Below are 15,755 nucleotides of genomic sequence, written 5' to 3'. Positions count from 1 at the left end.
TATCCTCTGGTGTTCACTGAAGCTTTAAAGGTACCTGGCATCCCCTAGACCCTGTAAAAATTGAATCACTCAAATCACTTTGTTTTCCTCAGCACAGAAGTTAAGACAAGTTTCACCACTACCCTTTGTTCCTGGATGGAAATTAACACTGTGTACTCCTCTTGACTTTGATCCTTCCTTCTGCATCTTTCTTTCTTTGTCCATAGTTTTTAAAGTGTGCACCTTGACATACACTTCTACTGGCTATGTGAACATTTTATGGTTAATTACTACAGGGATCCTAGACCCTATAAAAGAAACCACATATTTCAATTTTATTCATCCATAGCATGTACTAATCCAGTCACAATTAATGGACCTTCCTGGAAATACACAGATACTGGAGGCTTTTATAGAGCGGTTACAAATACAAGCTATGCAGTCAGGCTGACTTGGGTTAGAATCCTGGCTCTGCCATTTCCTAGCTTCAGGTCTTCAGCTTCGGACTTTGGGGCAAGGCGCTTAACCACAGTGAGGCTCAGTTTCTCCATCTAAGATATGGGGATAATACTCAAACCTATAAGGATTATAAGGATTGTTGGAGGGTTACAAGACACATAGCATATGTAAAGGCTGGCACTTGATAAATACTAACCAGTATTATACCACCCAACTGACCAAAATGCTACATATTTCCACTAATACTTGGACATTTCCTAACCATATAAGAGGCACCCGGGACTTGTTCATTTATTTTCCTTCCTATGTTTAATTTCCCCATGATTATACAAGCTCAGTTATGTAATACATTTTATTACATATTCTAAAGAAGTAGTAAGGCACAATGTTCCTTTACACAAATACAGCAGTCAGCACCGGGTAACTAAGAAACACAAATAGGACAATTTTGGAACAGAACTCACCTGCAAAATATGAAAGGTCTGTACTGCTGCTCTGACTGCAGACAAGCCTTTCAAAGCAGGCCTCCCCACCAGTGGCACCAGAACCACCAGGGAAAGCTAAAACAAATCAACAGATCGCTGTGCTCACACCCTGAAGATTCTGATTCAGAGGTTGAGGCACAGCCTGTGAATCTACTTTTGAAAAGCTCCCTGGGTGACGTACATACACATACAAGCAGGCTCTGCACTGCTGATGCAGAACACAATAATTTTTTTACTGGATCTGGGCAGCTGAGAATAGTGAAACCGCAGTTAAGACACAATGACTTCTTTTAGACACCGAGAGTACCAATTAGGTGGGGAGTGTTGCATTTTACAGAGGGAAGCATTTCCCCAGCGTGGTCACGGCTTGAGAGAGTCATCGGCTTTTCCCAGGTCATGGATGGCGTTATTATCCAGCAGTTCCTTCTTCTTGCCACTTGGGTTCACTGCGTTGTTCAGCATTGCCCTAACCACAGTCGCCACCGGCACAGAGTACCCATGGGCCCAAGATTCTGGTAAGGAGCCAAAGAACTTCCTAACCAACCATTCACTTGGACGAGATTCTTGCCTATCACACAAGAGAACTCTAAAGGGAAAAAGAAAAACCGAGGAAGAGATGGTTTATTGTATTCAGACCATAGAGGGTGTTATGAACTGAACGGTGCCCATGCCCTCCCCCAAATTCATGTTTAAGCTCTAACACCCAGTGTGGCTGTATTTGAAAACAGTGCACTTATGAGGGTAATTAAGGTTAAACCAGGTCATAAGGGTAAGACCCTGATCTGATAGGACTGGTATCCTTACAGAAGAGGGAGAGATAGCAGAGATCTTTCCATGTGCACACAAGGGAAAGACCACGTCAGGCCATCTACAAACCAGGAAGAGAGGCCTCACCAGACACCAATTCTGATGGCACCTTGATTTTGCACTTCTAGCCTCCAGAATTGTGAGAAAATAAATCTCTGTTGCTTAAGCCTCCCAGTCTGTGGTGTTATTCTGTCATGGCAGCCTGAACAGATTAATCCAATGGGTAAAAGATATTTTGTTTGGTGAATGAAGAGGACTTTTTTTCTAAGGCAGCAAAAGCTACTCAGGAAATTCCAGACTACTCTGAACCTGGCACTACCAAACTGTCCACCCTTTCCTCCAAAGCCAAAGGTATGTTCTTCAGAGAGCAATCTATCTCCAGCCAGCTTCTTTCATATCTTCGAGAACTTAGTTGTCAGCCGCTTCAAATGAAAAACTAACTTCTAGGGAAGAATGAACAGCAGCATACTCGTGGGCAGGATGAATACTTACCCAGGCCGAAACACAGAGTAACGTTCGAATTGTAATTCTTCAACCCTAGCTTCCACTTCTCCCTGTTAATAAAAACCAAATTTTAGCGTTTAATCAAGAAGACCAATGCATCATAATGCTTAAGAGGGAATACCTTGGGGTTTTGAAGATAATCTGCTTCTGGAGGTTGAATAATTATAAATATCCTTATCCAGAATTTTAGATTCTGGGAAGTTAAGGAAGAGATCATTTAATCTTCATAGGCAGTAGAGACTTCAAAAAGATGTACTGAATGAGAGGATGGCTGCATGGTCAGCCCGGCCTCTCGTGTGACTGATTTTAAAATAGATCCAGAGGGTAAGTAACATGTTAGGCGTTCAACCATCAATGAATAACCTCCCCTTAGTCTAGAATTAATGTCGCAGGCTGATGAACATCAACCTTTTTTGGTTTCCAGGTAGTTCCAGTAAAGTCAGAAGACCCACTGATCCTCTACATTACTGTCTTCCTAACAAATCCCATCAAATTTCAAGAGACAGTGAGATTACATCTACATGATGGCTTTCAATTAAATTTATTAAACAAACTATGAATTTTCATGCCAGACATCTCTATGAACAGAAATGCCAGAGGAGCTCAGGCCATGGGAACGTCTAAAGGCCGTGTGGATTCAGTGGCATGAATTCCCCCTCTTTCTTGGCCTGTTCATACCATTCACTCGGCACCTAACCTGACGCATCACATAATCTTGGGTAGTTTTAAACACTTTTGTAAAATTAATGTTTTTGACTATATTTACAGAGCTCTGCCACCTTCACCACCATGTAAGTTTAGAATTTTTTCATCACCTTCCCCCCCAGAAAAGCCCCACACCAACCAGCATTCACTCCCATCCCCTTCCCACAAGCTCTATCCAACCACTAATCTTTCTGTCTCTATAGATTTGTCTATTCTGGGTATTTCATATACATGGAATCATACAAGTTGTGGCCTTTTGTGACCAGCCCCTCATAAAGTTTTCAACGTCCACCCATGTTATAGCATGTGTCATGCCTTTTTTATAGTTGAATAATACTCTTTTGTTTGTATATACCACATTTTATTCACCCATTCATCAGCTGATGGGCATTTGGGTTGTTCACACTCTGGCTATTATGAAAAATGCTTCTATGAACATTCACATGCAAGTGTTTATGTGGACAAATCCTTAGTTTTTACAAAGGTATGTTTTGTCTCTATCTGCAGCGTGCATAAAAGAGTTAAGATAGCAGGCTGAGACTCTACTATCTTAGAAAGGCCCACTTGACCTTTGGCTTGTGTCTAGGAACTTGGATTTCAGGAGTGTCCCTGTCATTACCCAACCGGTAGGGTAGTTTATAGCGCCTAAACTGCCTGTACAATGTGGTTTATGCTGAACGCTTGGTTTCCTTCTGGAAGTTTATAATTTTTTCCAGGCTCAGGGTGCCAATGTGACTGACCCCATAAAAACTCTCAACTCCTGGGGTCAGAAAGTTTTCTCTCATATTCTCAACATGCACTGCGGCAATATTAAGCCTGTGCGACTCTACTGCGAAAGGACTCTTGGAAGCCTGTGCCTATTTCCTCTGGACTTCGCCCCATTCATCCTTCCCTGTTTACTGCCTTTGCTTTCCCTGTAATAAATTGTGGCTGTGAGTGTAACTATATGCTGAGGCCTGTGAGAACTTCTCTCAATTTGCCAAACTGGGGGCTAGCCTTCGGGATCCCCGAACAAGAAAACTTGAGGGCAAGAGCCATACCCAATAATAAAATATCACCTACTCAGGAAGTTTAAGAATCACTGCCTCGAAGTCTTTTCTCATGCTAAGATTCCATGCTAATATTCAAGACCAGAGCTGCTACATCTTATTTCATAATTACCAGATATTCAACAGGGGGAAAGACACTGGGAATTATCTTTCCAATCACTCCTGTTTATTAAACATACCCCTGCAAAAAACAGTCCCTGTCATTATTTAAAAAAAAATGAATCTAATGCATTTAATGCCTTTCTGTATTATTTATAATTTTACGTTATTTAGTATTGCCAATTAACCAGGGTTCTCTAAAATATATGAAAGACAGAAATGTGCACAAACCTTAACTTGCAGATATAAAAAATTGCTCGACTTATCAGCTCCTTTAGAGGACAGCAAGTTAAAATGTTTGCAGCCTCCAGCTTTTGCCAGCTCCGCAGACTTGAGGACATAATCTCGATCAACACGAACAAATCCTTCCTGAGGGTGAAAAGGATGGGAGTTATTTCCAAAAAGCTGTGAGTTCATCTTAAAGATTACTATTCAGGTTGGGTGGCAGGCCAGGAGGCCTGCAGGGGAATGGGGATCTAAATAAAATGCAACCAAGCATAGACCCTGGGAAAGACTCCAAATATGATCCTCAGGATAGACAGACCAGCTTTAGCAGCGAGGCCAGTGAGAAAATAAGGACGGTGACATGGAAACACAGACACCAAACAAATCTGCAAGGAGCAAAAGGAACAGTAAGGTCAGGCTGAGAAACTGCTTTAACTCACACATTTCTCTGTCTTTTAATAACTTTACAAGCTTACAACCCTCTCTCTCTTTTCTCTGTTTTGTCTGTGTCAGGTTTAACGTACAGGGTCTGAAGGCACAGCCGAGAACACTATCTGGGCACTACCAGAATGAAGCCTATTTAATTTCCAATTTTTGTATATGTTTTACATCATACTTTACATATTAATGAAGAGTGAATCCTCAAATTGTTTTACTGAGAGGTATATGATCGGGAATGTTTGGGGGCCCCCGGTCTAGACTCAGTCTGGTGAGGGCAGTGGCTGGGTCTTTCTTCTTAATTCATATCTCAGCATCGGTGTGTGCCTGGCACACAAGAGGTACTCTAAAAATATCTGAATGAACGAATACAAGTCCAACGAAAGAAGAGAAAAGGCAAATCCAATTAGAAAAAAAAAGAAGAACTAAGTAGCAATAAAGGAGGAAGGGGAAGCATGGTGCAAACAACAGAACGGAAACTCACTTCCAGGGCCTAACTAACGGAAGGTCACATGCCGGTACCCAAAACACAGAATTCCATGAAGCAACGGCTTCTCAGGACCAGGATGCTGGCATCCTCGATCTCCACACGGCTGGACAGGAGTCTAAAGCCTAGTGAAGCTGAACTTCATACACACCCACAGCTCTATGATGAGGTTTTCTATAATGACAATTCCAAATCTGAAGACCATATTACTACCCTGGTGATTTTTTTTATTTTCACTAAAAATTTTCCCTGTAGTAGTTTTGGATCCTACATGTTTTATTTCGTAAGGAGACGTTTGTCTTGCACCTCAGGAAGCATCACAGTCCAACCCCGTCATCATGAAGATGTGAAAACAAGGGCCAGCGTCTGGTGAACTTCCTTCTAAGAAGAGAAAGCTGAGAGTGGAATGCAAATTCTTGACTCTGAGTGGTGTCTCCATTGTATCCATCTTCCTTCTTATCTCACACTGCCTCTAGCTAATGACAATGACTAATTCATAACCTGGGGGGTGGGGGGAGAATAATGGCCCCTCAAAGATGTCCATGTCCTGACCCCCATACCTGTGAATATGTTAGGTTACACGGCAAAGGAGAATTCAGGCTGCAGGTGGAATTAAGGTTGCTAATCAGCTGACCTTAAAATAAGATTATTCTGTATTATCTAACTGGGCCCAATTAGTCACAAGAGTCCTTAGAGGTGGAAAAAGGAAGCAGAGAAATGTGAGGAGCACTCAGTCCCCTGTTGCCGGCCCTGAAGATGGAGGGAGGGGACGGTGAAGCAAGGCATGCAGGCAGCCTCTAGAAGCTGGAAAAGGTACAGAAATGGATTTCTCCCCAGAGCCTCCAGAAGGGAACACAGCCCACTCGACACCTTGATTTTATCCCAGCGAAATCTGTGTCAGATTTCTAACTTCTAGACCTGCAAGATGATACATTTATGTGGTCCCAAGTCACTAAAGTTGAGACAATTGGTGACAGCAGCAATAGGAAACTAAGAGATTTCAGTTTGAAAACAACAGGCCCAAGCAAACTTTTCCAACTTTGTATAAAAACAGATCGTAAAGGTGAACATGTTGTGAATATAGAGCTCGATGAATTTTCATAAACTGAACATCTTCTGGGAGCAACCAGCTCCCAGATCGAGAACTAGAACGTCACTCCTCCCCCAAAAGCCTCTCCTGTCCTTGGTCACCACTGAGAGTACATTTCCAACTACATCCACTACCTGCAGGGCAGGGCTATGTTTCTCCCTTATTCGAGACAACAGAAACTTCAGTCGGTCCCCACACGTCATCACCATCTCCTTCTGTGTTGTACACTTGCACTTTCATTCCTCACAGCACACTCCCCTACACACTCATTCCAACTCACGATGCTGCTCTTTTACACCAGTATGAAGCAAACTGAGTTTACGACTCAGCTCATCCTGAGAGAGGGATGGCATTCCCTTCAGGGCCAGTCTCCGAATTGAGATTTTGCATGTGCTGAGCGTGTGCCAAGAAAAATAATGCAAAGCTACAAAGAAAAATTCTAAAGCCCTCGGCTCCTCTTCCACATCTACTTCTTCCCCTCAACCCAACTCCCCAAACTCTGATTTCAATAACAGGTTCATTATTCACAATGAAATTACAGAGTGGACAAGTGGAATAAATTCCTTTTTGTCTTTTCAGTTGTTTTAGCACTATTGCTTGGGAGCGTTATCATAGCTGTCGCTGTTAAAATGCTTTCTCTTCCATCGGCTTCTGTAAAAATAAAGGAAAGATTTGGCCAATCACAAGTAGCTGGACCGACGCTGTCTCTCTTGCTTAATCCAGGGCCAGTAAAGGGATAATTTGATTAAACTGAGACCCTAATTTATTTGGCTTTAGTTCTGGATCAACCTCTCCTTAATAGAGTGCTGCCGTCTCCAATTGTTAGATGAAAATTAGAGTGACATAAATGCCATGGGACTTTTTCAATCTGATTAGTCCGCTAAAGCACATCAATACCACCCCAGCCATCACACTCTGGCGTCCTTCCTTTCACCAGCCCGGCGAACAACTGACAACCACTCCTTGCAGGACGAGCACCCACGCTGCCGCAGAGACCCCCACGCTTAGCCCGTCATCCTTGCTCAATGGGCCCTGTTGACAAGGTGCCCATACCTTTTTCCATTGCTGTTCTCTGGACAAAGCTAAAGATTGTTTTATTAGCAATCAATGGCTGTTAATCCAAAATGATTTCACAAATCCTCTGAGCCCTCAAGCTGATTATAAATACGCATTTTTCCAAGCCCACAAATTTTGAATTTCACTTCCCCCGCCCTGATGCATGGCCTTTTAGCTGTGAATGAAACTCAAAAGCAAAGGGGTCAACGGCTTTCAAGGACTTAGAAACCAAACTTAAACGTGGATCCTGGTGACAGACTCGGAGATACCAACCCAGACTAATTTTCTCTGGAGTGAGGAAGATTCCATTTAGAGACAGGAGGAAGCTATCTTTGAAATCTTAATAACATCCTTTCTTGTTCTCTAACTGCACAAATAAAAAAACAATAGGAAAAACAAGCTGAAACAAGCTACTTCATATCCAAGAAACACAATTTTTGGAAAAACAGTGTTTAGTTTCCCTAACCATATGGCAGGAGAAAAAGATATCTCTTCTGAGAACATTACATCCATTCTGTTATAGCCAGTGTGCCTTACTTTAAGCTAGAAAAAAGAATTGATCAAATAAGTTCCCGCTATAAATTTCCTTTCCCAGCACCTGCTCAAAAGAATAAGCACAATGTAATACAACTCGGCAGACATATCTTCACAGGCTCCACAAACATCCAGGGAGACATATTCTCCATTGACTCTTTGAATTGTATTAAAATCCAAAGCTACTAAGTATTTCTTCTCATCTTCTTTACACATGTCTCAAAAGTGGGAACACTGTGACTTAAGATACAACTCGTCCTAACAAGGTATTTCAGCGCTGACTGGCATGGTCAACGAGCCTGCCACAACAATTCAACATCTGGGGCCTCCTTCTCCAAGGAGGGAGGATCTATCATCCTGTAAAGGGGCCCACTTAGCCATATTCCTGCTTCAGATTCTTTCTCCTTTACTCCCTTTGCAATCCAGCCCATAAAATTAGACTAGAAAACAGAGATGCTGACAAACAACAAATGGTATAATCTGAACCCCGTCTGTTTGTATCCTGGAGGGCATCTCTGTATTTGATGCACAGTGCGGGAACCAAGATCTTGATTAGAGAAAAAGCTCTGGAGAAAAAAATAAAAATCAAACAGGTACTGAGATTCCTGAGTTCATCTCTACGTTCTCACAAAATGTTTCCAGTTGGGGCATTCTTCTTTCTGTGTGATGGAAGTCAAAGAATTCTGCAGACCAAAGGGGTCTCAGTGGTCACCTCCTTCTCATTACCAACGAGGAGGCAGTGGCCCATGGGAGCTAACCAGGACACCCATGGCTATTTGGTATCCAGAGCCTCGAACCAGCGGGGGCCCTATCACTTCCCAAGCACCCTCTCAGGCATCAAATTAAACAGTACAGATTACGACAGGAGTCAAAGAGCCTTTCCTATAAAGGATGAGATCGCAAAAATTGTCAGATTTGCAGGCTTATGTTAAGTTACACAGTTCTGCCAGCAGGGCACAACAGCAGCCACAGACAATACATTAGGTAATGAGAACAGCTGTGTTCCAGTAAAACTTTACTCGTGGATAATGAAATTTGAATTTCTTATATTTTCACGTCATGATGTATTATTCCCCTTTGGGGTTTTTTTTAGTCATTTTAAAATACAAAAACATTCTTAGCTAAATGGGCTGTAGAAAAACAGGAGGGCTGGATGTGACCCACAGTCTGTGGTCTGCAACCTGGATTAAAAGAATGTATCATTAGAATCAGAAGCCAGGAGACTCTAATGATGCCTAATAAACGTTACAATCGTTCCATGAATCACATTAACGGCATTGTCCATTCAACAGAATCCAAGAACCTGGACTGCGAGGAAACAAATGAAGAGGTGAAACCATATTACACCACCTCAAACTCACTAACCACATCCTTCCCTTAATACACATAAGGGGAAAGCACTACTCTCAGTGACATCTGTGAGTTTTTGCTCCACAGCCCAGGCCAATGTAGATCTGGGTTTCAAAGGGTATTTCAACCTTCACTAGCACACGAGTTATGTATTAAAGCAAGGTGAAGGCCACCTGGGGACTACAGTACCTAGAAAAGCAGGCTCCTGAAAGCAGGTCCAACAAGAAGAGGAAGGTTGGCTCACATCACAATCTCCCAAGGAGCTTGCTAAAAATAAGTTGCCAAGCTTCCAACCTTAGTAATTCTGATCCAGCAGATCTGGGCGGAGGCCAAGTAAGGAAGCCGCTGCACCGATGAGACAAATGGGGCTTGTGAAGGTGAAAAAGAAGATCAGCACCTAACACGACTAAAGGAAATGGTTATCCAAACAGCTGATGAGGCTAACAGACCTATCCCTAGCTCCAGTTTCAAGAGAAATCTGGGTTGACTGAATTTTATGGGTTGGAATATTCTCCCCCAAATTCCTGTGCTGAAGTCGTACCCTCCAGTACCTCAGACTGTGACCTTATTTGGAAACAGGGTCATTCCTGACATTATTAGTTGAGGTGAGGTCATATTGGGTCGGATGATTCTTAATCCAATTGGACTATTGTAAAAAATGAGCAATTTGGACACAGCCACACACCCACACACAGGAAAAACGCCAACTGAAGAGACACGCAGAGAACACGGTCATCTATGAGTCAAGGAGAGAAGCCTGGAAAAGTTCCCTCCCTCACAGCCATCAGAGTAACCAAACTTGCCAACACCTGGATCTCAGACTTCTTGCCTCCAGAGCTGTGAGACACTACACTTCTGTTGTTTATGCCACCCTGGTTATGGCACCTTGTTATGAGAGCCACAGCAAATTCAGACACTGAAGATCATAAGGAGGTAAGATGGCTACTCAGAGTGTCAACAGTGAATGAGACAGAAACCATGAGTTTCTTGGGAGTTTCTCTGATGGAAAGTCATATCGCCGAGGAAAAATGTGGGGTGTTCCAGTTACCAAACAGCTACAGAATGACACTAGGCTTGCATTGGCTTTACAGTATTCACCTGATGAGCTCTTTTTCTATAGAGAGGGCTGCCAACTCATAATTCGGAGTAGGGTGAGTTGGAAATCCACAATCCCCCTTCAGACAACTATTATTACCCAGCCACTTGTGAACTGTCGCCTCTTTTAAATTACCTAAAGTTGTCACAACTCCCAAACTTTATATTGCATCCAATCTAAATTAGTTTCAAATTAGAAAAAAAAAAAAAAGACTTTCTGGAGGAAACGTCAACTTACTTGCTGCCACTATCCTCTTGAACCATTTAAACCCCAACTCATTTCTGAGATTATAGCTGGCTTAGCGGTTATTTCTCTTGCTTCCCCACCAATACTTTTCTTTTCAAACTGATTTTGGAGAACAAAAGGTATCGAGTAGCCTGAGGGTGGGATGGGGTGGCGAGAGGAGAACCAACTCCATCTAAAAAAATATTCTGGATAGGGAAGACACCCGATTCCTCTTATTAAAACTGCTTTACGTGATTTGAATACATCAAAACAATTTAGACTTTTTCCTGGAGCATCCTATAATGAGATTTGCCTTGTGTCATGAATATCAACTGCTCCATACCTAATGCAGTGTTTTTAATTTTGCTGAGTCACCACCAAAATCAGGTTGGCACTTGAGACACTTCAACCTGCAATGCACTAGAACAAAAGTTCAATGCTGTCAGAGGGCACACTGCTTGTGACTGGCCCTGGGACAGAAAAGCCTGCACCAGCTGCTGAGCAGGAACATGACCCTTTCTAGGAGACATAATCTGCCCATTCCCGGGAAAGTCCAATTTCTCTATAATCCATACTTTCCAGCACAGAGCTCAAACCCAGCTGGGTTCCAAGTGGACATAACAGAACTGCAAAAATTTGGAAATACATCCTTACCGAAAGCATCAATAGAATTATTATTTGGATCACCAGCAGGCCCAGAGAAACACATCTGAGCTAAACTCCTTAGCTGGTATAAACCAAGAGTTCTTAGTCATGCGCTCTCCTAATGGTGCTGATGCGTGGGCCTGTGTATAAATCTATGATAAGCCCCCATAGCAGCATTGTGGTCCTGCATATTTAACAGATACATTTAGCTCCAGCAATCTTCTGCCAGAGGGATAAACTATAGTCAAGGTATATATCAAGATGTATTAACACTTGCCCAGAATCTACATAGTAAGCAATGACTTCTAACTAGGTAGTAAACTATGCCTTCTGGACAGAGGCCGATGCAATTTAGAATACCATTAAAAAGAAAATAAAACATGGATTAGAACAGTTCTGCGTCAGTTAAGGCTGAATCACCACTGGGGTTGAATCATCGCCGAAGGCTGAGTCATCACTAAAGGCTAGCTGAATCGTGCCTCTGTTCTGACGTCCTATATCGGAAGTTTAAAGCTTGGCATGAAAATAGGTTCCAGCAAATCATTCATGTGAGAGAGAACGCTTTAAGTTTAAAACATTTATAAAGAAAAAAAAATTTTACTGCCAACAGCATGAGCCAGTTACTTTTACTCAGACATAATGGTTTGCCTTCATCAGGGGATGTGGTGACAGCAACATTTGCAAGAGGCAAGATTTTGCAAATATTTACGACATCTCTCAGCACGAGGACTGAACTCAAGGATTACTTTGAAGGAAAGATGAATTTATCAGTACTATCCAAAGAATAGTAAAAGCTAGGGCAGCCTATGAAATCTTAAATGATAAGAGCTTATTTACATTTAAGCACCACAAACATAAAGAAAAAGAGGAAGAAAGGAATCTTTGACGTTTCTGGCCAGCAAAAGGGAAAGGGGTCTATTTCTTCCTTACCGCCCCGGCTTTTTTTCTGGTGGTACCCAGGCAACAGAATCCAACATCATGACCTTGAAAGGCAGAAGCGTAGTCATCCAACTTTTCAAAGTCCACCACTTCTTGATTCTAGACGACAAGGACAAAGCTGTATATAACTTGATGTTATTAAAAGACAGAGAAAAATACCCCTCTAGATTTAAAGAATAAGTTACAGAACATTATTGAAGAGGCTGCCCACTTACCATTAAATTTTGCGAGCTCTCTGCTCTGGCATCTCTTTCTCTTGCCAGTCTCCTTCTATCTTTTCCATGTTAGACTATTTAGCAGGGCAGATTCCTAGGTACGGAAATTGTGATGCTGCATAGTGTTTCTTTTACTTAGTAAGAAACCTCTGAAAGGGCCAGAGCGGCACTGGTGCAGAGTGGCAGAAAGCTGGGGCATTAGACATTAAGCATGGACACATTTGTGCTTTATACAGAATTAATAAGGTACTGGGTAGTTTTTAAGACCTATGACCACAGGATTGTTACAGATACTATGTATAAAATTGATACTTTGCCGGGAGAAAAACCAAGTTTAGTAACATAATAGAAATTCAATTAAGGAAAATGCATAATCATATTTTTTAAAAATTTTGCAAGCTCATTTTCTCCCACTAAAAAGTTATTAATCTGAATTCAAAATCAACAATGCACTTAGATGTCCACGGTATATATAATTGGACTATAAGTGATCCCTAGATCTCTAAAGTCAAGTTCAATTATCATTTTCTCTCTGGAAAAATAAGACCTGTCTATACCACCAGAAGGGATATCAGTGAGGTATAATTTCAGGGCAAGGAATGGTGTTTGGAACCTCAAAGACCTAGGTTCGACTCTTGAGCCTGCTATTTACTAAGCCTATGATTTTGGCCAAGTTATTTACCATGTGCCTGTTTTTCCACCAATAAAATGTGAATGATAATCTTTCCTTCAGTCCAATTCATGAACCACCTATTTTAGAATCGGCCAGTGAGTGTTTGATAGAAAGGCTTATTCTTAGGTGTTGCACCAATACTTCTGAAGCAGAAAATGCCCTTGTAATAAGCACCCTCAGTAATTTTCATGCTCACTCAGGTTTAAGAACCTTCATGAAACCTCATAAATTTGTTGTGAAACCTAAAAAAGAAAGATTGAGGGAGGCCTGGGTGGCTTAGTTGGTTAGGCATCAGATTTTGGCTTGGGTCATGATTTCGTGGTTTGTGGATTCGGTTTGTGGGTTCAAGCCCCGCATAGGGCTCTCTGCTGTCAGTCCACTTAGGATTTTCTGCCCTCCTCTCTCTTCCCCTCCCTAACTTGTGTGTGCACCCTGTCTGTCAAAATAAATAAAGACTGGGGAAAAAAAAAGATTGAGAAGTTCCCATCACCCAGGATTTCAAATAAAATGTAGTTTTCCTTCCCTAGTAACAACTCTTTCAAAAGGATTTTCAGGGCACTATGTGCAATGCTGAAGAAAAGTATGTTCGCATTAAGTGCATAACCAAAAGATGTGCCACCAGAACTCATTTATCAAAGCACAGAACTCAATTTCCGTTTTTAATTACCAGGAGTATTTGACATATTCCATGAAGGCAGACTATGAAAACTACTTATTACCTAAGTCTGAGCAAAGATGTCCATCTTAAATAGAAAAGTCCTGGTGGACATAAGATCTATGCAAAATGACTGACCGTGGGTATACAGGGGTTAAGAACATGTATAGTGAGACACTTGTTACCTAGAATGTTCCACCTGTGAAGCCTATGGGACCAAGTTCTGTAGTTGTGGGGTCTCAGAATTACATTATAGTTTAATCTGCCACAGTTCACAACTCCCTTTAAATGAGGAAAGGAATCTCTACAAAGCTCAGACTTCAAATATTTAGGGGAATCTGGCATATACCATTTGGCTAACCATGTAAGCATGGCAGTGGAGAGAATATTCCACTTACATCCACAAGGCTGCAGCCCTGGGAAGTTAAGAGGGCAATCTTATAAGTGAATAACCGCACCTTTCATTGCCATAGACTCTGCTTGTAATTCACTGACATTAGTATTGAGTGGACAGGTAAACAAGACAAGCAAAGTGGTTTAGAAAATTGCCCCAGGTTACAGGTCTGCTTCTAGAACCCAGCTTGAATGGCCCTGAAAATGTGCTCTTCTCTGTCCCCCCAGGCCCCATTACAATCCAGGCCGGCCTTAGAGGAGTCTAGATTGAGAGAAGGGCTTTGCCCAAGGTCACACAGTGAGTGGGTACGCTGACCTGGGCTTAAAACCGCGACAAAAACTTCCAGAAAGGGCTCTCACAGACCATTCTTGGCCACATTCTGATCACCTCTACCACTGCACAGGCAATGTTGAGCCTTTAGGCTTAAAAATATGTTCACTCCGCAGAATCGCTGCAAATACATTTTTGAGTCCCAGCTAAAATACCCACCACATTTTTATAAGCTTCCTCATCGAAGGTGAGCTTTCTCCGGCCAATGAGCGTGATTTTGGAAAACAGGTTCTGTTCCAAGATTTCTTTTAAGAGCACTCTGCCGGTTTCCCCGCTGGCCCCCAGAATAAAGACAGATTTATTCTGCATCCTGAAGTCTTCCCGAAGCTTCGGCAGCGCCTCAGTCTTGGCCATGCTACAGAAATAACATCGACAGATGTGGTCTTGGGATGTTTAAAGGACAGCCCTTGCTTATCCTGGGGAACAATGGTGGTTTATTTGTTCTAGAAAACAGTACTATTTTTCTCCGCAGTCTGGGCCCAGGGGAAAGTGCTGAATCACCTGCAGGGCGTGGCGCCCTGGCCGTCCCCGCACCTGAGTCAATCTACCGCTCGGAAGGGGCCCTAAGGAGAATGCGCCCAGGTGCCACGGCACCCATGGGCCTGGTTCTCCACCGTTACCTCCGGTTCCAACCCCTCCTTCCTCCGCCCACTGGGATGCAGGGGCCTAGCTCGGTCCCCTGCACGGAGGGGTTACCTGGAGCCGGCCCCCGGCCCCGCGTCCTCAAGCCACAGCAGGAGCAAGGCGGCCAACAGTGCCGCCGCCGCCGCCGCCGCCGCCGCCGCGCTTAGCGCCGCGGGCCCGGGAATCAGGGAATCCCCCCTTCCCCGCGGATCCGCGTCCCCTCGCCCCATTCGGCGGATGCCCCTCCCAAGTGCGCGCAGGGGTCGCTGGCTGCCCAAGCGCGCGCCTACCCGACTATGTCTTCCGGTGACTTAGCAGAGCCGCTGCCTCGCCCCGCCCAGGGGGGGGCGGGGCCTGGGGGGAGGGCGCGGGGCGGGCCGCGAACACGTGCGCAGCGCGACTGGGTGGGAAGCTTGGAGACCGCCTCCTAAATGCCAGCCTTCGCCTGCATCCTGTTTGCGACCTTCGTGCCGCCACCTAGGCTAAGGTCGCCCTCATCCAAGGCCTCGGCCAGTAGACGCGACCTTCGCTGGTCTCTTTCTAAAACGTGTCATTTCAGTCGTGTATTGGACATCTCTATCTCGAATTCACCATGACAAAACCTTAACCGTTCCCATCCAACCACCCCAAACCGAAATTAAACAAACCTCCTTGCCTCCCCTGGGTCTTGCTTTGCCTATACATTCTCACAT

At 43.4% G+C, this 15,755-nt stretch overlaps 1 protein-coding gene across 2 annotated transcripts; it reads right to left on the bottom strand.

Annotated features, from left to right (window-relative positions):
* Positions 1-290: 290 nt before the first annotated feature.
* HTATIP2 (HIV-1 Tat interactive protein 2) lies at positions 291-15,398 on the bottom strand. Of its 2 annotated transcripts, none has more exons than XM_042905996.1 (6): positions 15,354-15,398; positions 14,599-14,794; positions 12,164-12,271; positions 4,319-4,456; positions 2,223-2,284; positions 291-1,509 (listed from the first exon to the last, which is right to left on the bottom strand). In XM_042905996.1, exons 2-6 carry the CDS (start codon positions 14,791-14,793, stop codon positions 1,284-1,286), a joined length of 729 nt encoding a protein of 242 aa, XP_042761930.1. In that variant the 5' UTR covers position 14,794; positions 15,354-15,398; the 3' UTR covers positions 291-1,283. The 2 variants fall into 2 exon arrangements, with proteins under 2 accessions (XP_042761930.1, XP_042761929.1); XM_042905995.1 differs by lacking the exon at positions 15,354-15,398 and adding an exon at positions 15,136-15,344.
* Positions 15,399-15,755: the final 357 nt, after the last annotated feature.

This window comes from Panthera leo, chromosome D1 (genome assembly GCF_018350215.1).
Source record: "Panthera leo isolate Ple1 chromosome D1, P.leo_Ple1_pat1.1, whole genome shotgun sequence".
Classification (NCBI taxonomy): Eukaryota; Metazoa; Chordata; class Mammalia; order Carnivora; family Felidae; genus Panthera; species Panthera leo.
Note: the sequence above shows the minus strand (reverse complement) of the source record. Positions and strands in the feature narration are given on the sequence as shown.